This window comes from Chelonoidis abingdonii, chromosome 4, assembly GCF_003597395.2.
Source record: "Chelonoidis abingdonii isolate Lonesome George chromosome 4, CheloAbing_2.0, whole genome shotgun sequence".
NCBI classification, from domain to species: Eukaryota; Metazoa; Chordata; order Testudines; family Testudinidae; genus Chelonoidis; species Chelonoidis abingdonii.
The window spans coordinates 136,094,864-136,118,396 of NC_133772.1; the positions used below are offsets into that span (position 1 = coordinate 136,094,864).

A 23,533-nucleotide genomic window follows, 5' to 3' on the forward strand; every position below is an offset into this window, starting at 1 on the left:
TCCCCAGGTTTGCCTTATTCCCCTTTTTATATATTGGCATTATATGCCCCTTTCCAGTCCTCTGGAATCTCTTCCATCATATATGACTTTTCACAGATAATTGCTAATGGCTCAGATATCTCCTCAGTCAGCTCCTTGAGTATTCTAGGATGTATTTCATCAGGCCCTGGTGACTTGAAGACAGCTAATTTGCTACGTAATTTTTAACTTAGCCCTATTTGGTCTTGGTGTGCTGGTTGGCTCCATTTGTTAAGCCAGACTTAGGCACAGATTCAACAGCAATAGGACTGTAAGGTGTGTTATATCAGACAAATGGGGCATGTTGTCTGGCACAGATTGAAGGCATCCCTCTGAAAGGAAACAGACCCCCATTCTGCCCCCCCAACATTTCATGTGGCCACACAGACATACTGATGCTCCTAGCCCACCTTGATGCTTAATAATCATTGCTTGGTTGGGTGAAGAAGACTACAAAGGCTTACACTCCCTGGTAAGAACTTGAGCTTTGGTGGACAGCAAACTCTCTCAGGAATTATAGCCCGTTGCTTAAACCAAACAGATCTGGTTTGGGTGTTTAGTTGCTTATTGCACAGCTGCAGCATCCATGGTTAGCTTCAAATTTATTGTGTTTAAACCAATACAGTATGTTTTTCCAGCACTTAAAAGGAGAGAATATACCCTTTTTGACAGGAGCCCCTGGAGTCAATGAATACTGGCCTTCTGTATCTCTGACTCAGGTGACTGGGGCTGGAAACAAAGATTTAGCAACACTCCTGCATGTCGCACCTTTATTATACTCCAGTCCTTTCTTGTTCAGAGCGCTCAGGTGTCCTGATCCTGCAGACTTTTAATGATTAGTCCCACTGACATCAGTGACAGCTCATGGACTAAGCACAGCAAAGTGAGTCCCTTCCTTTTTCATCCCCACTAGCGAAGATCTTCCAGTGCAGAATGAATTATTTCTTCAACAATTTACTGCTGAAAACCCCTGTTACTAAACCAAAAGAAAAAGGAAGGAGTGTAGGGAAGGCAAATTCCACTCACAGAGATGACTGCTTTAGAGTTTGGATCAGGAAACAATGGAGAAAAATTTGAGAACAGCTTTCACATTTCTCTGAATCCAGAAAGCACCTATCAAAAGAAATAAGCACCTACTGTGTTTAAGCAATTTTTATTTACGTATTTAGAGGGAAACTTCCATATCATAAGTAAAAATACTAGAGTTGAACCTTGTGTACAAAAAAAAAAGTCATGGTGATGGGCTCTCTGTGTTGGACCACAGTAGTTTATCGTGGAAAGGGGAAGTGAGGGTATTTGCAATACACTCTCTTCCAAATTAAAAAAATAAACGCTAATTAACTGCAGTACATTTCATCATTTTTATACAGTCAAGAGAATGAAAACAAAAAGCAATCGAAAAGAATGCAACCTACAGTGGAATAAAGCCATTCGGGCAGTAGAGGCAGAATAAGACTGTTTTTTACGAAAGTTACAAAGAAACATGATACAACCAAAAAAAAGGAGGTGGGGGAATTTCTCACTAAGATTAAAAAAAAATATATTCACTTGAACACCCTATTACTCAAACACAGAGGAAGTTTCAACCTAGTTTTTTTTTTTTCTTATACACGGGAAACACTGTTAAAGTGCTTCTTCAAGAGTTGGAAGGCACCACTGACAGTTGCCTGATACCTTGAATGCACATTGAAGAGTGAGGAAATTGTCTGGCATGATGCAAACAGTAATTGTTTATGTATCTTTATACAACTTCTCTTTAAAAAAAGCAGCGACAAGTCATTACTTCAGTGCCAAAATTTACTTCTGTTTGGTTGATTCATTCATCCAGATGAATTTCTCCCTTAGAGCTGTGTGTGGCTTTTTATACACTGTACGAAGTGGGGCAATTCTGCAATATAGCATTTTAAATCAGACTGGTCAGCAGACTGTTTTCTAAGTTTTGAGCAGCCAATCCTGTTAAATACTCCTAAACTCTAGACAAATGGACTAATTAAATGCACTATCTTGAATAGAATACTCATCTGTGCGATGTAGAAATGGACTTGATTCCACAGAATTCAATTTGATACATAATTTCTTGTAGCAGATGTTATAACAAAATAACTTGCTTTTTGAACTACCTCACTGAGGCCATTAATGCTGTTCCTATAGTTGATTTTCTGGAGTAGGATGACACTTCATTGCTGTCCAAAGTGAGTTTGAACCTTTAAACTCTCCAGAGTTTGTTCACTTTGTTGCTTATATTATTGCACTAGCTACTAAAGTCTTTATAGCTTCCTAAAGAAATCTAATTGTTCAGAGTGCAGATTCTATATTTAGATAATGAACTGTATGAAATAAATAAAATAAGGAGATTTTTCTGGTCAGAGCTGCTGATATGTTGAATATCTTAATTATTTCTAATGTAAACCGTTTTGGTGCGTATTCTTAAAAACCTAGTCATTCAGCATAAAAGTTTGACTTAAATCCATTCTTAAATGTTTTCTTCTCAAAAATGCATCAGAGAATTGTTTTAAATACAGAATCTGTGAAGCTTCCAACAAATTCATGTAAATTGTAGTACAAACATAGTTTGTAATTCAGGTAATATAGACAGTTTTCTATTGTCCATTGAAGTAAGGTCCTCAAAATGTAGTCTGTTTTGTTTCTGAATGGGAAACAAGGCAAAACATTAAGCTGTTCCACTGGCTGAATAAGAGAACTGAGGAAAATGAGGTCTTCTCTCATTATCTACACAATCCATACTGTCATCTGCAAAGAGAAAAATAAATTTTACACACACTGAATAATGCCACGTATATTTTGATTTTAAACAGAGTAGAGATTAACGATTTTCATGTCTTGGAACAAATGCATTGTAGCTTCCTCCCTACATCCCAAACTAAAAATATAGCTAAAGCTAGTAACAGAAAGGCATCAAACTTAAGACCTTCCTTGACTCTCTTTATTTAATGTAAGTCACAGAAGAAGTTAATTTTCAGCACAAAGATGTAGCTGTGTTGGTGTCCATTTAACACTGGAGTTGTATGGCTGAATCCATATTCACTGTACTGAATTTTCACCGCTCCATGTCTGGTGGTACAGAGTGAATGCTACGTTACCATGGAAATAAGAGTATACTTAAAATAAAAAAGCACATTAGCCATTATGCAACAAGTATTTGTTAATATACATGATGTGTGTGCGTATGCATTTCTAAGTCTATGAATATTGCTGGCTGGAAATTTTCCAACAGAATGTTTTTCTGTTGGAAAATGCCAGTTCGTTGAAAATGAAATGTTTTGTGGAAACTTGTCAATTTGAACATTATTTCGCTCGGAAAAGAGCCAATGCAAAGTGTTCTGACATTTTCAGAATGAAGCATTGTGCTCTACTAATTTGAAACAACATTTTTAATTTTTATATCAGTTTTTGCAAAATGTCAAAATTAGAACAGAACTTTCTGATTTTACAAAACTAAACATTTCAACTGACCTGAAATTAATTTTTTTCAGAATTTCATTTTGTAAGATATTTCATATATTTTGTTTTAGTTCCATTTCAGAACAGAAACCAAATTTTGAACTGTCAGAATTCCCCATGACAAAAGATCCAACTTCTATTCAGTTCTGTTTATGACGTTCTATGCCTGTGAAAGGCACTAGACTGGAATTCTCTAGTTAGCTGTGGAATGGGTACACACTTCCCCAAAACACTAGACTGGAGAGACCACCAGTAGGGCTTGAGAGGGCAATTCAGTTTCTATGCCCAGTCAATAGGTTCTGGCATTTACGAGGACAGGGGCTCAGACCACCAGATCGAATTACATAGCTCACTGAGCACCCACTGGATAACAACTTTATGGTACTATCAATTAGAGATGGGCCCAGGGTGAAAAATTCAGTTCCAGATTTGTAAACATCCCAAAGCTGGAGCTGGGATTTTGGTATGGACCATCATTGCCGACATCCCAGAATTGAATAGGCAAATTAACAGTGAAAAGCTCCATATCGGTTTACTAACACCATGATCAACTATAATCTTACAGTTTAATTACTGTGTATGAAGAAACCCACATGAATCTGAATGGACGTTTCTTTGATCTTTTCTATAAGGCCAGATAACACTACTGATTATCATCTTGGGGTGGGTCTAAAAGGAAAGTGAGACATATTTAGAAAACTTTACCTTGGTCAGGTGGAGTGATTGTAATCATCTGTGCTGTAAATTCTTCATCAAAATACCTTGTGTCTGTTTCAGATGTAACTTGTGGTTTAAATGGAGGTATAAGCTGAAAGACACAAACACTGCAAGCTTATAGTTTACTGAAATACATTCTTTATAGGTTGGCTTTGAATTTCAGCTATAAACCATAGTGACTTTTCCTATACCACTAGTAAAATCCTGGCTCATAGGAAAGAAACATATACAACACAAAATGTGCATTTCCTGTTTAAGGAATGTGAAAGGCTGTTTCTTAATCGTGTTTGCAGTAGAAAGAGTTGTGAGCTGTTGATGCTACTTCAAGCAATAAATAAATAGCTGATATTTACAGTTAAGAAATTAATACTCTTTTTTAAAATAAAATACAAACTCCAGGCCTTATCCGCTCTGCTTGAGACATGGGAGAGGGGCAAAAGGAGCAGAAAGCCTGCCCAATTGCCCAAAATTGTTCAGAGGGAGGGGAGCTGTACTTCAGTGGCATCACAGCTCCCTCGTAGTCATATCCCATGGAAACAACTTGATATAAACTCTGCACTTCTGGAGCTATGAAGGTTTAAGGGAAATTGGCATGGTCAGTGGAGAGCTTCTTACATTGCATCCTTCTCTAGCTAAACCATGAGTAGCACTAATAAGACCCTATGCTGTGCTGTTAAACTCTCTTGGGTGTGAGGGGTTGTAGTCAGCCCCATGTAAGCAGGGAGTCTAGCAGCAGGACTCTAAGTAAACTGAGCTGCTTCAGTGGGGTGGGAGAGGAGAGAGCATGGGAAGCAGCACATCCACCATGTTGGTCTTATGCAGATGCAGTGTTCCAAAGGATTTTCTAACGTACAGTTTTAGAAGGCAGTGTACCTCGTAGGCAAATCTTGTTCTGTTTCCCACTGCATGATACAGCAGAAACTTAGTGTAAAGTCACATTCTGGAGCCCTTCCACAGAGGACATGATGTTGGGCATCAATTCACCCAACCACTGGGGATAAATCTGGCAGTCGTAATAGCAACTACACTAGGCAACAAAACAATTGGGGAATGGGATCAAGAAAGCATACTGTATCCCACTGAAACTGCAGGGAAAAGGTCAGCTAGGCAGAACATTAAATCACTCAGGCCTGGTCTACAATTAAAAGATAGATCTACGTAGCTATGGTGCTCAGGGGTATGAAAAATCCACACCGTGAGCACTGTAGCTATGCTGACCTAGTCACTGGCGGAAGCACAACAAGGTCAAACAACATAAGGACGGCCACACTGGGTCAGACCAACAGTCCATCTAGCAGAGCATCCTGTCTTCTGACAGTGGCCAATGCCAGGTGCTTCATACGGAACCAACAGAACAGGCAATCATCAAATGATCCATCTCCTGTCGTCCAGTCCCAGCATCTGGCAGTCAGAGGCTTAGGGACACGCAGAGCATGAGGTTGTATCCCTCACCATCTTGGCTAATAGCCTTTGATGGACTTATCCTCCATCAACTTGTCTAATTCTTTTTTGAACCCAATTATAATTATGGCCTTCACAACATCCCCTAGCAATGAGTTCCACAGGTTGACTCAGTTATGTGAAGTACTGCTTCCTTTTGTTTGTTTTAAACCTGCTGCCTATTAATGTCATTGGGTGACCCCTGGTCTCTGTGTTATGCGAAAGGGGAAATTGCTACTGCAATACATACAATAAATAATATTAGCCCCTTTAATTTTATTTCAGATTCGATTTTAAATTAAAGACAAAAATATGATCCACAGAGACAGAATCTGGTGATACTTCAAAAGAAAAAACCTGCGAGGTTTAGAACCAACAACAATTCAACATTATGGGAAGTGAGAATAAAACTGTTTTAAAAATGGCCCTTATTATAAATACCTACTACAGTTACAATATGTATATTGTTTGCATCTTGTAAGCCTAAATTTTAAAAACTAACTAGTCATTTTGGGTGCCCAATGATACCTTGAAGGAGTCTGAGGATCAGATAAGTACTCAGCAGTTTCAGAAATTCAGGCCCTTTTAAGAGGTCTCAATCATAGGACTGGAAAGGACCTCTAGAGGTCATCTAGTCCAGTCCCCTGCACTCATGGCAGGACTAAGTATTATCTAGACCATCCCTGACAGGTGTTTGTCTAACCTGCTCTTAAAAATCTCCAATGATGGAGATTCCATAACCTCCCTAGGCAATTTATTCCAGTGCTTAACCACCCTGAAAGGAAGTTTTTCCCTAATGTCTAACCTAAACCTCTCTTGCTGCAATTTAGGCCCATTGCTTCTTGTCCTCTCCTCAGAGGTTAAGAAGAACAATTTTTCTCCCTCCTCCTTGTAACAACCTTTTATGTACTTGAAAACTGTTATGTCCCCTCTCAGTCTTCTCTTCTCCAGACTAAACAAACCCAATTTTTTCAATCTTCCCTCACAGGTCATCCTTTCTAGACCTTTAATCAATCATTTTTGTTGCTCTTCCTCTGGATTTTCTCCAATTTGTCCGCATCTCTCCTGAAATGTGATGCCCAGAACTGAACAGAATACTCCAGCTTTTAATAGATTGGCACTATATGCCCTTTTCCAGTCATCTGGAATCTCTCCCATCTTCCATGACTTTTCAAAGATAATCACTAATGGCTCAGATAGCTCAGATATCAATGTTAAGTACCCCAAATTATTGGACACTATTGGAAATGCAGGCTTTATAGTTTATATGTTATTAGAGGTACAATAGAAGGGAGCTCCATTTCATAAGATAACAATCCTATTCTCAAGTGATTCCAACCAGTATATCTTTTTCTGAAGATAAACATCCTTTCTCCCCGATACTGAACCCCCAATATTCTGATCATCCATAAGGCAGTTTCTCCTCCATCTAAGCAATAGCTTGGCCCTTTCTGCGTGTTCGTTCTATCCATAACCCATTTACCTAATGGTGGTTTTGGCATACGTGCTGCTCCCAGTCACTCTCTAAATTGTCTGCGGCACTGAGTCTCAGAATGCATGAGTGATTAAGGACTCGGGCACTGCAGCAGATACCTAAACACTATGCTAGAGAATGACTTGGAACCACAGAAGGAAATAGAAAACAAGTATAAGAAGTGTTCTAGATTATTTTTTACAAAATATTTGTAAAATACAATCTAAGACAGGGTAAACTGCACCTACAAAATGAGGGAAATATTTTTGTATATGGTCAGATTTGGATTATTGAACTGGGAGGGGAACTGGGAGACTGTAGCAAGAAGCTGTGAGGTTAGTTTATTAAGTGGATTTGTCATGTTACTGAACAGCTCTCACTGCAGTAGCTCAGCAGACTATGGTTGAAAGGTGCCACTTGTAGCTTAATGCTGCTGCATGCAGCATGAGCTATGTGGACTTAAGCTGCTTACTAGCCAAGAGAAACTAGTGAGAAGATGCAATTAAAATATCAATGTTTACACGGAGTTTGTGGAAGGATGAAGTATTGCCCAGTTAAAATGCAGCCTTCTTCAAGGACAAATGGCAAAGATTTTCAGCAGGGATATTCTGATAAAGATTTTAAATTTCTGTGACTATACAAACTCAGTCACACCAAACTCCCTGTTGTTCAAAGCAAGGTCATGTCTCCCAGGCTTAATTACACAGAAAATGTCCTCGTTCATACAAAACCTCAATTATGTAAACTTATTCAACATTTCCCAATGACACTGGGGAACCATGTCTGTCCCAGAGATTCACGTAGGCTAATAGAATATCACCCCATAGTGAGTGAAATATGCTATCACTTTCAGAATGCCCTCCAGACCACTTAAACCTGCCTCTCTGGCCTGCGCAGAGTGGGTATTTCTACAGCAGATAATGTCTTAGATCCAATTTCTGATTTGCCTGCTTGCTAGAAATGGGCCAAAGAGGCTGGGTTTTTGTTTTGCAAAGACTATGTCAGAGGTAGTCTTGATCCAGGCACTATTTTCTCCAAGGCAGCTAATGTCTGGAGGGACTGGAAAAAGGATTGAAGTTTTGGCCCATTACCACTGTCTATAACCTTCATGAAGATCAGATTAAAAACAATATTCTTTACACTGAATTGTGTAAACTTTGCAGTCAGAATGCTGGCATGCAGAAGCCCAACACCTGATACATTTACTGCAGACATTCTACATGTGGCAGTCTCCGCTGATATCTGTTCTTAAAAGGGATATTGTCAAGGCTAGTAGACCTAAAATCAGATCTTCCAGACAGCTCTTTGTTTCCTGGCAGATGCACAAAAGGCAAATAAATGACTTGCTATCCCTCCAATTTTTTGGCTGCCTTAGTCTGGTGAGCAGACAGGGTATGGAATATACACAACTCCTATTCTCTCAAGAATTGAGATACATGTAAATTTCAGAACTCTGCCTTCTGACAAGAACAGAGCAGGCAGAATGAGAGGCGCCCAGTAAAACATGCATGTGTGATCATGAATGAATACAGTTCTAGGGTTTGTTTTCCACTTGCCCATCAGAGGAGTTCGAGTTCTGTCAGTTACAAGCCTTTCTTTAGGGGAAATGACAGATCTTCCAGGAGCAGAATGGACGAGTTATATTGTAAGTATTAAAATGTGTATATAATACAACAGTTTAAAATTTTAGCATGGCAACCTGGACAGTGTCCTTTAAAAGGATCAGTGTATGCTGAATGATGCATAGGTATTCAAGTGTGAAGCGTACAATGCTGAAATATTTCATCAGTATTCAGATGCATCTCTCTCCCTTCTGTGAAATGATATAAAGGGGCAATCATCTTTCCTAATACAAGAGTTTTCTAGTATTAGGAACGTGCGTGTCATATTACACTTTGCTGTATCTATTGCATTCTCCAGGGGACTATTCAACATCTTCATAACTTTATCAACAAGGAGAGAGAGAAGTTTTGGAAGGAGAAGACAGGGTACCCTTTGTACTCCAAATACAATAGGAAAGTCAATAATGTTAATCTCTATTGGTATGATATGGAAACTGCTAACATATTATAATGTTAGTTATACTAAAAGTAATCCAACAGCTAAAACCCTGAGCAGATCATCCGTTTCTATTAATTAGAGACTTTCAGGTTAAAAAGAAAATTATTAATTATGCCAATTGGGGCCCAAAGTTGGCTTTAGCACTTTCCAAAACCAAGGGAAGATAGGACTCTTGCCTCCTAATTAAATTAGCTCTGATATGATGCAGGGAAAACAAGACAGTACGGAGAGCAAAGTGGGATAACACGAATAAGATCACACAGTTACTCAACAACAGCTAGTACATGGCATGATGAAGTAGTTTCTCTTTTTATCATTCAATAGATGGCTGAGTTCCATGTGAGTGTCATGACAAAAGCGTTTGTGAAGATGGACTTGAATGAGTGGAGGGAAATGCTCGGAAGAGGTAATGAGGGCAACGTGGAAAACGGCTCTAAGATAATGGAGGAGGAAGTGCTTGAGGTCGACATCACTGACGGAGTAGTGGTTATGCCAGTCACATAGCAGCAGGTCAGTCTCTCCGATTCTAGGGGCTCCCTTTAGAGAACTTGGGGGCGGGGCTTCAGAAAAGTAGGTGACTAACCACGAATTCAGATACGTAAAATTGTCCTTCCCTTCTTTGTCACAAACCCCTTATTAGAACTCGACTAACTTTAAAAAAATCCAAGTTTGACATCTCTGTGTTTATGCTATTTGTCTGATCTAGTCTATTTGCATTATTCAAACAGAGAGAAATGCAAATAGCAAAAAACAGTTTCACTATTATTTCTGGTTAGTTTCATGTTCAGATTCTCAGGCACTGGTTCAATGAGCCAGTTTCTGGGCTTCAAGCATCTTTGGGGTATATCACTGGTTAAAGAGAAAATTGTTTCAACTAGAATTAAAACAAGTACATTGTCGGGGAGCACCTTAAACATATTCAGTTTCTCCACAAACCCACTTGACATCAGAGGAATTATTATAAGTACCTTTTTCTCATATACGTCTTGCCAAACAATGCCAGAAAAAAATTTGTGTTGCATAATCTCCTTTGCGTCATCAGAGCCACCACCTAACCTGTTTTGGGGCCAAAAAAAAAAAAAAAAAATTAAAAAATGAACACTTGAGCATATGTAGTTTTCAAATAAGGTTATTACTGAGAAGTGAGGAAGTCATGGGTTATATGGTTAAGTAACTAACAGTTTATCAGTTTCAGGTCTGAGAACCAGGCTTTACCTTGATGCATTTGTTTCGTGTACTAAGACTCATGAATACTGTTTGTTTGTCCATTTCAGACTTCAATATGCTTCCAAAATCTCTAGTGGAGCTATTTTTTAAGAGAGAAATTAGTGATACCGAAAAGATGCATCTAAAATTTGTGCTTGAAAAGATCTGACCTCAAAATGAAGTTCTATTATGTGACTTTAAAAGTGGGCTTCTCTTGCGCAACATCTCTGCTTTAATTCATATTTGTTTTAGTGGCAAAAGTAAGTTATTACTTTTAGCATGCAGAGCTTGTGAATGCCTGTGGGAGAGTGAGCTGGATTCTAGTCCTTCTTGTGCATTAAGTTTTACTGTGTTTCAGTGAGAGGTCCAATCAGTTACACCTGGCAACTAGGAAAAGGGAATGAGGTTTGCTCAGGTGTAAATTAAGGCTAAAATCTGAAAATAATGGGAGTTATACCATAGAAATGAAGAAGTGCAGGTCAAATTCTGCCTAACCCTAATCATTTGTTGGAAGCATAACTTACAGACCAACAAAAAACTCTCTTTGTGGAAATATATGATATGATTCATAGATTCCAAGGCCAGAAGGGACCACTGTGATCATCTAATCTGACCTCCTGTATAATACAGGTCATAGCACGACCCCAAAATAATTCCTAGATCAGATCTTTTTGAAAAACATCCAATCTTGATTAAAAAACTGTCAGTGATATAGAATCCACCATGATCCTTGGTAAATTTTCCCAGTGATTAATTACTCTGTTAAGAAGCTGTTATGGAAGATAACGAAACACAAACATAGAACCCCATGTTGCCATTTTAGTCAACTTTCGGAGAAGAGCTGAAGCTTAAAAATACATTTTGTAACGAGTTGAGTGAGCCCTGACTGAGCTAGCCAGCCTTCCTTCTAACTCGGTTACAAGGAGTAGTCACTTCTCAGGGTGCTGGGATCTTTTCTTGGAAGCCCAACTAATCTTAACGACCCACAGTGAAAGACACAAGGTTTTTAAAAAAAACTGAATTATGAAACCTGATGTAAATGTAAATAATAAGATGACATTTTGTGCTATAACAACACAAATAAATAACATTATCAAGTTATACACAAACAGTACCCTCCTTCCTGGATTCAGGGAAACACAATGGGTTTTCTATTGATTTAAATTATATCGATATGGGACACTTTTATTACAATAGTCTTCACACAGACATGACCCAACATAATTACAAGTATAAATTAAAACAATTTAGTTATTTTTGTTCCAGTTAACGTGTAGAAAAGCCCTGAGTCAACAGGAGCTTGAACTTTATTATACGGGCAAAATGCTGTCAAAGACTGAGCCACATTATCCAAACAATACAAAAAGCATGTTCTTCTGGAACAACACACACAGAGATCAACAGGCTTCTCGCTCACCTATCACCTTCAGACAGGTGACAGATGAAATTCACAGATATTAAGGCTGGAAGGTACCATTACAACTATTATGATCATCTAGTCTGACCTCCTGCATATGGCGCCCCTCGCCATAATTTCTGAGCACCTCATGAACTTTAATGTATTTATCCTCCCAAACACCCCTATGTGGTAAGGAACTACTGTTGTCCCCATTTTACAGATGAGAAGCTGAGCCACAGAGTGGCTAAGTGACTTGCCCAGTCACACAGGAAATCTGGTAAGAGCCAGGAACTGAACTCACTACAACAAGTCCCAGGCTAGCACCTTACCACTGGGCCACACTTGCCCTTATAACACAAGCCAAAACACAATTTCACTCTGCAATCCTAACTGTGTGTATAAATTAGACTATAAAAGCAATACACCATTACAAAGATTAAATGAAAACAGATACCTAGAAGCACCAAGACGTTCAGAAAAACCTATAGTCTAAAATCAGAGTGAATAAAAATCAATGATTTAAAAAAAAATCAGATTTTTTAAAATTTAAATGGTTTTTTTTTGATAAAATGCTTTTTGAGGAAAAAACCTAAAGACAAAGATACATTATAGCTCAAAGATATCTCATCATGGAATAGGGATTATAAATTCTAATTCTGTAGTATGAGACAATATATTCATGTAATGTTTAAGAAAAGTTTTGTAAATGAGTTCCAATAGTTCATGGATTAGGGACCCAATTTTATGCGGTTCCAGAGGCTTCTGTATTGATTATTTAGGTTAATCTTTCTATCTACCCAATGGGACTCAGTGCTCACTCTAGAAGATACCATCAGAAATGCTTAGTTTTGCAGGATCTTCAGGTTGGTAAACTTTTTTATTTCATACTTCTTTGTTAAGGACTGCCTGTCTTCCTTCTGGACTATTCTTGAATTCTCATGTTTGAGCAAAAAATATAGTTGATACTCTATGGTACTTCCAGAAACAGCCATAGATAAGTTTGTGATAAGAACCAGCAGATTACAAAAAGAGGTAATTGATGAAAAAATTGCCCCGTTTGTTTATGCAACAAACTCTCCTTTCCCTATAATTGAGGGCCCACACTTCATTAACATGGTTCAGTCATTAAGACCAGGATACAGTCCATCCAACAGAGAAGATGTTGCAGGCAAATTGCTGGATAAAGTGTATGAAAGATAAATTGAGCAGTGTGCAAAAGGTCTAGAGGGTGAAATTGTTAACCTGAGTCTTGATGGGTGGAGCAATGTCCACAATGATCCAGTTGTATGTGCTTGTGTGACAACAGAAGAAGGGCATGTCTTCCTTACAGAAACAACTGATACATCAGGAAATGCACACACAGCAGAATACTTACAAAAAGTAGCAGTAAAAGCTGTAACAAACTGTGAAAAAAATTATAATGTCTAGTACGCAGTTTGGTCACAGACAATGCTGCATATCCAAGATGAGAAGAAATTTCGAAGAGAGTCCCAAACCTTAACTGCTGAAGAAGAGGAGGTGACTAAGACATGGACGTCTAGCAATCATCCACCCATAATGCCAACTATAATAAACTTCAGAGCTAAGGGTGAACCATTCAAGAAATATGTTTGCTGATGATGTTTTAAAGAAAGTCATACCAGTGAACTGGTGGAAGTCACTCTGGTCTAAATGGCTGTCATTACTGAGTGCTAAACATTTTTTTGCTTTTGTTTGCTTCCACCTAAGTTCAAGGACCTTTATTTTGTGCTTCAACCTAAGTTCAAAAGAGAAAAGTCATCATTAAGAAGCTGTTTAGGAAAACTATGAAACGTGCATTCTCTGAACTTATAAAACTGCATGCAGCCTGGAAGTTATTTTAATGATCTAACTGCAAGTATCTGTGCTCCAGAAGTGAAAGACAGCCAGCTATCATTCTGAAGAGAAACCAAGTGCAAATACAGTAATCATTCTGCATACCTAAAAATCACTGACAGGATTATAATTAGGGCCCTACCAATTTCACGGTGGTGAAAAATGTGTCATGGACCATGAAATAAGCCTTTCCCTGTGAAATCTGATCTCCCTCTTGCTGCTGGGAATGCCCCAATCAGGGGGCTCCTAGCTGCATGTCCCAGCTGGGCTGGGGAGGGAGAGGACTTGTCCTTTCACTGGCATGGCTGCACAGGGTGGAGAAAGGGGAAGATCAGACCCACTTCCAGGTACCTTCTGGATTGGGACCCTCAAGGTTACAACACCTAAAATTTCAGACGTAAACAGCTGAAAACGTGAAACTGACCAATTTTAAAATCCTCTGGTTGTGAAATTTTTGATCAAAATGACTGTGAATTTGTTAGGGCTCTAGTTATAAAGAAACACAATAAAAAAGCTTGCTGAATCATGGATAGGCAGTGTCATCTCAGTTAACTCATCAATATAAGGGTTTAAACAATGTTGAGCACCCATTTCCATTCACAGCTTTAAAAAAAGTATAGTACTAGTTCTTCAGTTTAACAATCTCAGCTCTACTGCAGCCTGGTTCTGATCCAGAAAAGCATTTAAGCATGTACTTAACTTTAAACTTGTGAGTAATTCCACTGATAGTGAGCTTGTGCTTAAATCCTTCTGGGCCAAGACCACACAAGATGGGATACAATGAGACTATCATCATCTGGAAGGTCTTTTACACCATTAATCACTAGGTTCTTGATTGTCTTCTGCTGGTTGCTCATTTTGGGTCTTCCCCAGTTACATTTTATCCGGCAGACTCTTAAATCACTTTACTCTCCAGTTGGTCTCCAATTATTTCCAATAAATACTGTTATGCTAAAATATTTAGAAACTCCAAAATCTCCAACACAATATTTTAATATTCCTTTGCAGGGCTTTAAAGACATAACTCATTGTTATTAAAATCCTTATCAGCCACCACAATAGATATTCCCTAAGGTCCACCTTGCGTATAGAAAGATCTAATCATTGCTAGCAGTAGGCTGATGTATGCGTTAAATGGCACACTTTGTTCCTTCCAAATGCTCTTCATTTCACTTGAATGCTGCAGAGAATGACATTTTGGCAGTAGGCTCACATTTTCCAAATACTGTGGAACCCAAGGAGCAGAATTCCTTCCATTTCTAGTTTGTATTGTTGCTAGAATCTACTGCTTCACAAGTGTCTCCAGTTCCCATGTAGTGTAGTCCCAAATCAACACTAACTTAAGCCACTTTTCATTACTAGGTCTTAAAGTGTGATCCCTCTGACTTTATGATAAAGACCACATCTTCAATACACCTAAGATTACAGAATCTGCTTCCTTCAATTCAAATTCTACCATTCCAACCCTGAAAAGCACTCTACACATACTGGTTAAACAAATGCATTAAACACACTGAAGTGCTGTTGTCAAGGTATTATTCCCACTTTGAACTTTAGCGTCCAGAAAGTGGGGACCTGCATGTACCCCTCTAAACTTAATTCCTAGCTTAGATTTGATAGCGCTGCCATCAACCAAAAATATAGTGTTTTGGTACACTTCCTGTCCCCTAAAAACCTTCCCTGGGGAACCCAAGACCCAAATCCCCTGGGTCTTAAAACAGAGAGAAATAAACCATTCCCCCTCCCAGACTTTCCCTGAGAGATACACTGATCCAAACTCCTTGGATCCTAAAACAGAGAGGAATTAACCTCTCCCCCCACCACTCCCTGGTGAGTTCAGACCCAACCCCTTGAGTTTTACACAAGGAAAAAAATCAATCAGGTTCTGAAAAAAGAAAGGTTTTAATTAAAGAAAGAAAAAATAAAAATTCTCTCTGTAAAATCAAGATGGAAAATGTTTACAGGGTCTCAGCTTATATAGACTAGAGGGACTCCCTCCCCCCTAGCCTAAGTTACAAGTTACAGCAAACAGAGGTAAAATATCCTTCCAGCAAAATACACATTTGCAAATAAAGAAAAAAACCATAAAGACTAATCAGCCTTCTATCTAGTACTTACTATTTTGAACATGAGAGACTATTTCAGAAAGATTGGAGAAAGATCTGGTTGCACGTCTGGCCCCTCTTAGCTCCAAGAGAGAACAAAAATAAAAAAAACCGCACAAACAAAGACTTCTCTCCACCAAGATTTGAAAGTGTCTTGTCCCCCCATTGGTCCTCTGGTCAGGTGTCATTCAGGTTCACTGAGCTTCTTAACCCTTTACAGGTAAAAGAGACATTAACCCTTAACTATCTGTTTATGACAGCTGTGGAACTCTTTTGTCTACCTTTTAACAGACAAGGCGGGTAAGGTAATATCTTTTATAGGACCAACTTCTGTTGGTGAGAGGGACAAGTTTTTGAGTTACACAGAGATCTTTTTCAGGTCTGGGAAAGGAGCATCACGGCTAAATACAAGATCAACAGATAGTCTAACTACTTATGCTCAACTATGTGGGAAGAGCCCATTCAAGGGAAAGTGGGTTACGGATTGTTGTAATAAGCCACAATGTGGTCTAGATGAAATTACTATAAGACGGGCGCACAACTGTTTGGAGGGGGGAAACCCCCCCCCCCCACCATACTCAATGAGTAGTTATCAAAGGTTCACTGTCAAACTAGAAGGGCATATCTAGTAGGATCCCTGAGAAGTCAGTCCTGGGTGTGGTACTATTCAGTATTTTCATTAATGACTTGGATAATGGAATGGAGAGTATTCTTAAAAAATTTCCAGACGACACCGAGCGAGGAGGGGTTGCAAGCACTTTGGAGTACAGGATTACAATTCAAAACAACCTTAACAAATTGAAGAATTGGTGTGAAATCAACAAGATGAGATTCAATAAAGACAGGTGCAAATTACTACACTTAGGAAGGAAAAAATCAAACGCACAAATACAAAATGGGGAATAACTGGCTAGGTAGCAGTACTGCAGAAAAAGATCTAGGGGTTATAATGGATCACAAATTGAGTATGAACCGACAATGTGATGTAGCTGCAAAAAAGGCTAATATTCTGGGGAGTGTTAACAGAAGAAGTGTCATATCTAAGACACAGGAGGTAATTGCTCTGCTCTACTTGGTGAGGCTGCATCTGGAGTAGTGTGTCCAGTTCTAGGCACCACATTTTAGAAAAGATGTGGACAAACTGGAGACAATCCAAAGGACAGCAACAAAAATGAGAAAAAGGTTTAAAAAAGCTGACCTGAGGAAAGATAAAAAACCTGGCAATGTTACCTCTTGAAAAAAGAAAGCTGAGGAAGGAACCTGATAGTCTTCAAAAATGTTAAAGGGCTGTTATAAAGAGGACTGTGATCAATTGTTCTTGTGTCCACTGAAAGTAGGCAAGTAGTAATTGGCTGAATCTGCAACACAGGAAATTTAGGTTGGATATTTGGAAAACCTTTCTACTATAAAGGTAGTTAAGTACTGGACCATGTTACCAAGGGAGGCTGAACCCCTGTCACTGGAGGTTTTAAGAAAAGATTAGACAAACACCTGTCAGTGATGATCTATTGTATACTTGGTCCTGACTCCATGGACTAGATGACCTCGCAAAGTCCCTTCCAGCCCTCCATTTCCATGATTCATGCCGCTATTTTAGGGTAGGTGACTATTACTCACCCCTTTCACCCATAAGATATCTGAGAGCTTGCAGAAGGTCACCTCAGGCACAGCTGGGAATAGAACCCATGTGTGGAAAACATGGGAAATGTCTATTATTTTTAGAAAATTGTGTGTGATTTCATTTACCCACTTGTACTGCTACCTACTTAGTTGCAGGGGATTAAGTTCTTTCCAGAGACCTTAACAATGGTACTGGTCCATTGTTAGATGCAAATGATAGAATCATCAATAATAAAGCAGAACTGTTCAATAAATATTCCTGTTCCGTATTTGGGGAAAAAAAAACAGATGTTATAGTTATATCATATAATAATATTCTTTCCATTCCATTAGCATCTCAGGAGGATCTTAAACAACAGCTACTAAAAGTTAGACATTTTAAAATCATCAGATCTGGATAATTCGCATCCCAGAGCTGTAGAACAGCTGGCTGAGGCTGACCAATAATGTTCATGTTCAGTAATCTTGGAACGCTGAGGAAACGTCAGAAAACTGGAAGAAAACTAATGTTGTGCCAGTATTTGAAAAGGGTAAATGGGATGACCCAAGTGATTATAGGCCTGTCAGTCTGACATGGATCCCAGGCAAGATAATGAAGCGGCTGATATGGGACTCGGTTAATAAGGAATTTAAGGAGGGTAATATAAGTAATACCAATCAACATGGGTTTATGGAAAATAGATACTTTCAAACTAACCTGATATCACTTTTAGATCAGAAGTTTTATTGATAAAGGTAATAGAGTTGGTGCAATACACTCTGACTTCTACAATGTGTTTGACTTGATACCGCACGACATTTTGATTAAAAAACTAGAACAGTATAAAATTAATATGGCACATGTTAAATAGATTAAAAGCTTGCTAACTGATAGGTCTCCAAAAATATAACTGTAAACAAGGAATCGCTATTGAGAAGATGGTCTTCTAGGGATTGGTTCTTGGCCCTATGCTATTTAACATTTTCATGTGACCTGGAATAAACATAAAATCATCACTGATAAAGTTTGTAGATGACACAAAAATTGGGAGAGTGGTAAAAAATGAAGAGGACACGTCACTGATACAGAGCAATTTGGATCACTTGGTAAACTGGGCACAAGCAAGCAATGTGTGTTTTAATAGGCTAAATGTAAATGTATACACCTAGGAACAAAGGGTGTAGGCCATACTCATAGGATGGGGGACTCCATACTGTACTGGGAAGCAGGGACTCTGAAAAAGATTTGGGGGGCGTGATGGATAATCAGCTGAACATGAGTTCACAATGCAATTCTGTGGCCAACAAAAGCTAATGCAACCCTTGAATGCTGTAAAGGGGTTGGCCACCACCTGATCTCCCTGTTGCCTGAGGTTGCTCTCCAGCTCCCTGCCTCTATTTCCCCTCTCTTTAGGGCTCCTTAACCAAACTCAAGATAGTCCAAAGGAAATTAAAACATTTCCATCTGGGCTCCACTTTATTCAGTTCTCAGGTACGCACTGGTCCTCCAAGCTCCAGCACCAGTTCAGTGTCTGTCTCCTAGCTGGGGGGTTTCCCAGCCCTCTTCCCCAGAGCTGGGCATAGTTCAGTCTCTGCAAGAGCCAATGTTGTTCCCGGCAGCTGCTGTTTCCTCAAGCCAGCTACAGCTTCTTAGGCTTCTGTTTCCTGAGCATCTCCCAGCTTACTGCAGCCAGCTGCTGCTCTCACACAGGTGTACCCCCTTTAGTAATCAGGGCTGGCTAGCCTCAGGCCCTCCAGGCATTAAGGGGCAAGCCACTTTGTTACAGATACATAAAAAAGAATCCAGAGTGGGAGTAAAAATGTTATTTTACCTCTATTTGGAACTGGTGTGCCTGCTGCTGGAATTCTGTGTCCAATTCTGCTGTCCACAATTCGAGAAGGATGTTGATAAATTGGAGAGGGTTTGGAGAAGAGCCACAAGACTGATTAATGGGCTAGAAAACCTGCCTTATGGTGAAAGACTCAAGGTGCTCAGTCTATTTAGCTTAACAAAGAGAAGGTTAATGGGTGACTTGATTACAGTCTAGGTCAGAGCCTGATAAGCAGACTAAGTAATTGCTTAGGGCCCCCGGCAGCTCAAGGGGGTCCCCTATTCGGTTTTTATTATAAGAATGCGCTCATTTTAGAATGGGGAAGACAAAAATATTCCTGCTTAGGGCCCCCAATGGGCTAGCACTGCCAATAAGTACCCACAAGGGGAACAAATATTTACTAATGAGCTAGTCAGTCTAGGAGAGAAAAATAAACATGATCCAATGGCTCAAAATTGAAGCTAGACAAATTTAGACTGGAAATCTGGCAATTTTTTTTTTTTTTTTCAACGCTGAGAGTAATTAACCACTGGAACAAGGGTCACGGTGGATTCTCCATCACTGGAAATTTTTTCAAGATTGGATTCTTGCTAACAGATCTGCTTTGGGAATTATTTTGGGGAAGTTCTACAGTCTGAGTTACGCAGGAGACCAGACTAGATGATAGTCCCTTCTGGTCTTTGAATTTATAAAAAAACCATTATTGACCTGAATTGTTACTGTTATTCTTAGAGATGAGATGCAGACATCATTCCACATAGGTGTGCACCCACTCTCCACTGGTTATATAAGGTAGCGCCGGCCAGACCTCCTCAGTTCCTGCAAATGTCAAGAGTATAAAGGCCGGTGTAGAGGCGACAGAGAATGTGTTGTGGAATACACACCTTCATCACATCTCAAAGAACAGTCACAATATAGGCAAGTAACCATTTTAATTCTTTGACTAGATGCAGCTATGTTCCATGTAGGCAGCTCACAAGCAGTACCGTTGGTTTACTTTACAGATGGAGCACTGTTCCTTAAGGTACCGAGAACAAGCACCTTGGGTAGGGATCACTATTAGGGATGCCCACAGCGCCGTCAGGTAGTTGCATCACACAGGGCAGCTAACTACTCTAACTCTAAACTAAACCTAAGATACTACTAGCTATTATCTAGAGGAAAACAAAAAACTCATCTTTCAGTCTGTTTTCTGAGAGGTGAAAACACCCCACTGAGCGCCAGTGCTAGCGCAGGTGGTGAGAAGGAGCGGAGAAGGTTGGGGTGGTGGTGCCTTTATACTGCCAGGGGAGGAGCTAGGATCACAGGGTACGGCTAGGCAAAGTTCTCTGGCTTCAGAGTGCACACACACATACATGGAATACACCTCTGCATCTTCTCGATGAACCCTCCTTCTGTTAAGGAAACAAAGTGGGCACCTGAATGTCTGGCTTGGAATGAGATGGTCATTAAAGACTAACAGGTCAGCAAGATGACAGAACAAAGGAGTAGCTGCAACCTAGATGAAGCCAGTTCTCTTCAGATCTCTAGAGGAGGAGGAGAAGAAAATCTCCAAAAAGAGAACAAAGGAGCCAAGGTGTCACTGCTAACATTTAAAACCCCAGAGGCTGAGAAATTTGAGAGAGAGGAACTTTTTTTGAGAGACATGGAACCTCTTTCACTGCCAGACTGGCTGAGCTGAAGGATGATGGCTTCAGGGATCTGAAAGAAGACTATGTTCTGAAGGAGAAAGGGTGAGGAAGGATCCTGTACTTCTTCAAAGACTCTGACCACATCCCAAAAAATGCTCAAGAGCAGTGAGGAAAGTGAAGCAGGAAATGGCATACTGGTGTTTATTATTTTTCAGGGATCTGCATTTCTCTTGTGCAGTCTAAAGAAAATTGTTTTAGATATCCTTCTGCAAAGTCTGTGTCTATTGGCTTCACTGTCACATGTCCCTGAAGGGATAAACTATAAACCAGTGTGCGCGTAAGAGGAATAAGGTTTTGCTTAAGCCACTGGGAGACCTGGAGGATTCAGCACAGGTCTTGGGGCCTTGCCTAGGGCAGCTCGGCTGTGCGGTCCCACTTCTAAAAAAGGATACCTGACAGAGTTTGGGACCAGAAAGCATTCCAGAGGCAAGAGCCAGACATAATGGCAGAAGCTTACTGTGGCTCAAGGAAGCTTGAAAGTACATGGGTCCAATGTGTGGGTCCAAATACACCAGCTTGGAGAGTGTTCAGCAAAGGGTTGCTCGACCAGGGCTGTGACACAGGTCTCAGAGACCCAAATCTCAGCCACTTTTCCACACAAGTCTTTCAGGAAGAACACGGCAAATTACATGCTTCTGTAACCTATACTAATATAGCATGATCCTGTGTCACCCTCTAGGAGCTGGACCACATCTAGGAATGTACGACGTGATACTGCTTTGATACTAAGAGACATGGCTCCTTTGCTCAAGTAATATAGGGCCATACTTCATCCACAGGTCCCAGGTTCAGCTCTCTGCAGATGACCCAAACAGAGTTATTGTTACATCTGCCTATTCTGTCTGTAACCACTACGCCACAGTCTGACCCCAGAGCAGGGCAGAGAAACCAAGAATTCTGACCGCAGTTGTTCCACAGCTGTCTCTCAAATATTTATGTCATGTATACTTGTGTAAAGTAACTAGCACCGTGCACATCATGCCTCCTGGTACAGGCTAGTCCACAGAGAATAACAGCACCCTTTCTGCCTCCCTGCTTATTCCTATAGCTGACACTGAAGATATCTATGTTTTATGGCAGAGGTTCTCAAACTGTGGTCCGCAGATAGTCCCTTCTAGGGTGCACACCTGGGCGGCCACACACAAGAAAATGAAGGGCCACTCACCTCAATAAAGGCATGGCTCCAATTATTAGGTGCCTGGACCCTGGAGAAGATGCACATGTAAGATGAGTGGTGGCCTTGGGGGAATAAGGGGTAAGTGGGAGGGGGAAGTGGGATGAAAAGAGGGGGTGGGGGGAATTTGGGATGTGCGGGGCTGCGGTGGCCAGAGAAAGAGGCAACTTTCCCCGGCTCCAGGGTTGGAGCTGCTGGGGAGAGACCCCCCTCCTTCTCAACCTCAGCTCGGGGGCTGCCGTGGCAGGGGGGAGAGGACACATCCATCACTTTAGAAAGGTCATACTGCTGATATTAAAATAAGAGTTGTGTGCTTTTATTTGTAGAACAAAAAAAAAAGTTAATTAGTAATGTTTTTTATATAGCGCCTTTATCCAAAGCGCTTTACAATAGTTAGCTAACGGTACAAACAACATTTGGAAAGATGATTAAGTGGTCCGCCGAGACCCTCAGCAATTTTCAAGTATTCTGTGGAAGAAAAAGTTTGAGAACCACTGTTCTATGGATCAGAAGGTTGTACATTCAAACCTTGCTGATGATGATTCATGTGGAAGTGAAAACATAAACAACAGTAAAGTTAGCATAAGAACCTTGGAGTAATAATTGGAACTATTTTATACTGCAAAACATTGCATCTAGAAGTGAACTGAATGTTGTGTTAATATTTATTTTATTGTTTGTATTTTGGTTAAGAGGAGCTGCTCCATTAATGGGGTGTGGCAGACTGAGAGAAGCTTGAACGAGATTTTGCCTGTGTTTCCAGAGATAGGAAGAGGCTGCCTGCATAAGCTACAGAAAGGTGAGAACTTGATCTAAGATGCAAACTTTTCTGAAACGCTGTCTCATTCTCACAGGTCCAATGTTAGTGTTTAATAGCGATTGGATTCCTCAGGGTATTGCTAATAAACTACAGAATCTCTCATTTGTAGGTTAGCAGTTTGGATCCTACCCAGCGCAGAAGGGATTAAAAATTGTTCCCATCTGATGGATGTTTGGTAGCCCCTGCACGAGTATGGCGAGTCCAAGTTCCAGTTCCTAGTACACCTCTACCCCGATATAACGCAGTCCTCAAGAGCCAAAAAAATCTCACCGCCTAATAGGTGAGACCGCATTATATCGGGTTTGGTCTGGTACGGCGTACCAGCAAGAGCTTCCCCGATGGTGATTTAAAGGGCCCAGGGCTCCAGTCGCTGCGGGAAGCCCTGGGCCCTTTAAATCACCGCCGGAGCTCTGACAGCGGGGCTTAGGCAGTGATTTAAAGGGCCTGGGGCTCCACACAAATTTGGATATAACACGGTAAAGCAGCGGGGCTCGGGTGGCGCTTTAAAGGACCTGGGGCTCCCTGCTGGTTTACACCATTATATCCGAATTCGTGTTATATCGAGTTGCGTTCTGTCGGGGTAGAGGTGTATCACCATTACGCTTTGAACTAGATTGATCCCTTGCAGGGCCTGGTTCTTACTAAGTGTTTGTACCTACCATAGCGGGGCCCCGAACTAAG

The 23,533-nt window shown here is 40.2% G+C and overlaps 1 protein-coding gene across 2 annotated transcripts in view; it reads right to left on the reverse strand.

The window, feature by feature from the left end:
- Nucleotides 1-1,155: 1,155 nt before the first annotated feature.
- The window catches only part of AKT1 (AKT serine/threonine kinase 1), a 103,327-nt gene continuing 80,949 nt past the window's right edge, over nucleotides 1,156-23,533 (reverse strand). For both annotated transcript variants that reach the window (XM_032768791.2, XM_032768790.2), the window contains exons 12-14: nucleotides 10,141-10,228; nucleotides 4,186-4,288; nucleotides 1,156-2,769 (exon numbers count right to left, since the gene is read on the reverse strand). In XM_032768791.2, coding sequence (XP_032624682.1) covers nucleotides 2,690-2,769; nucleotides 4,186-4,288; nucleotides 10,141-10,228 — 271 coding nt within the window. In that variant the 3' untranslated portion in view covers nucleotides 1,156-2,689. The remainder of the gene's footprint in view (nucleotides 2,770-4,185; nucleotides 4,289-10,140; nucleotides 10,229-23,533) is intronic.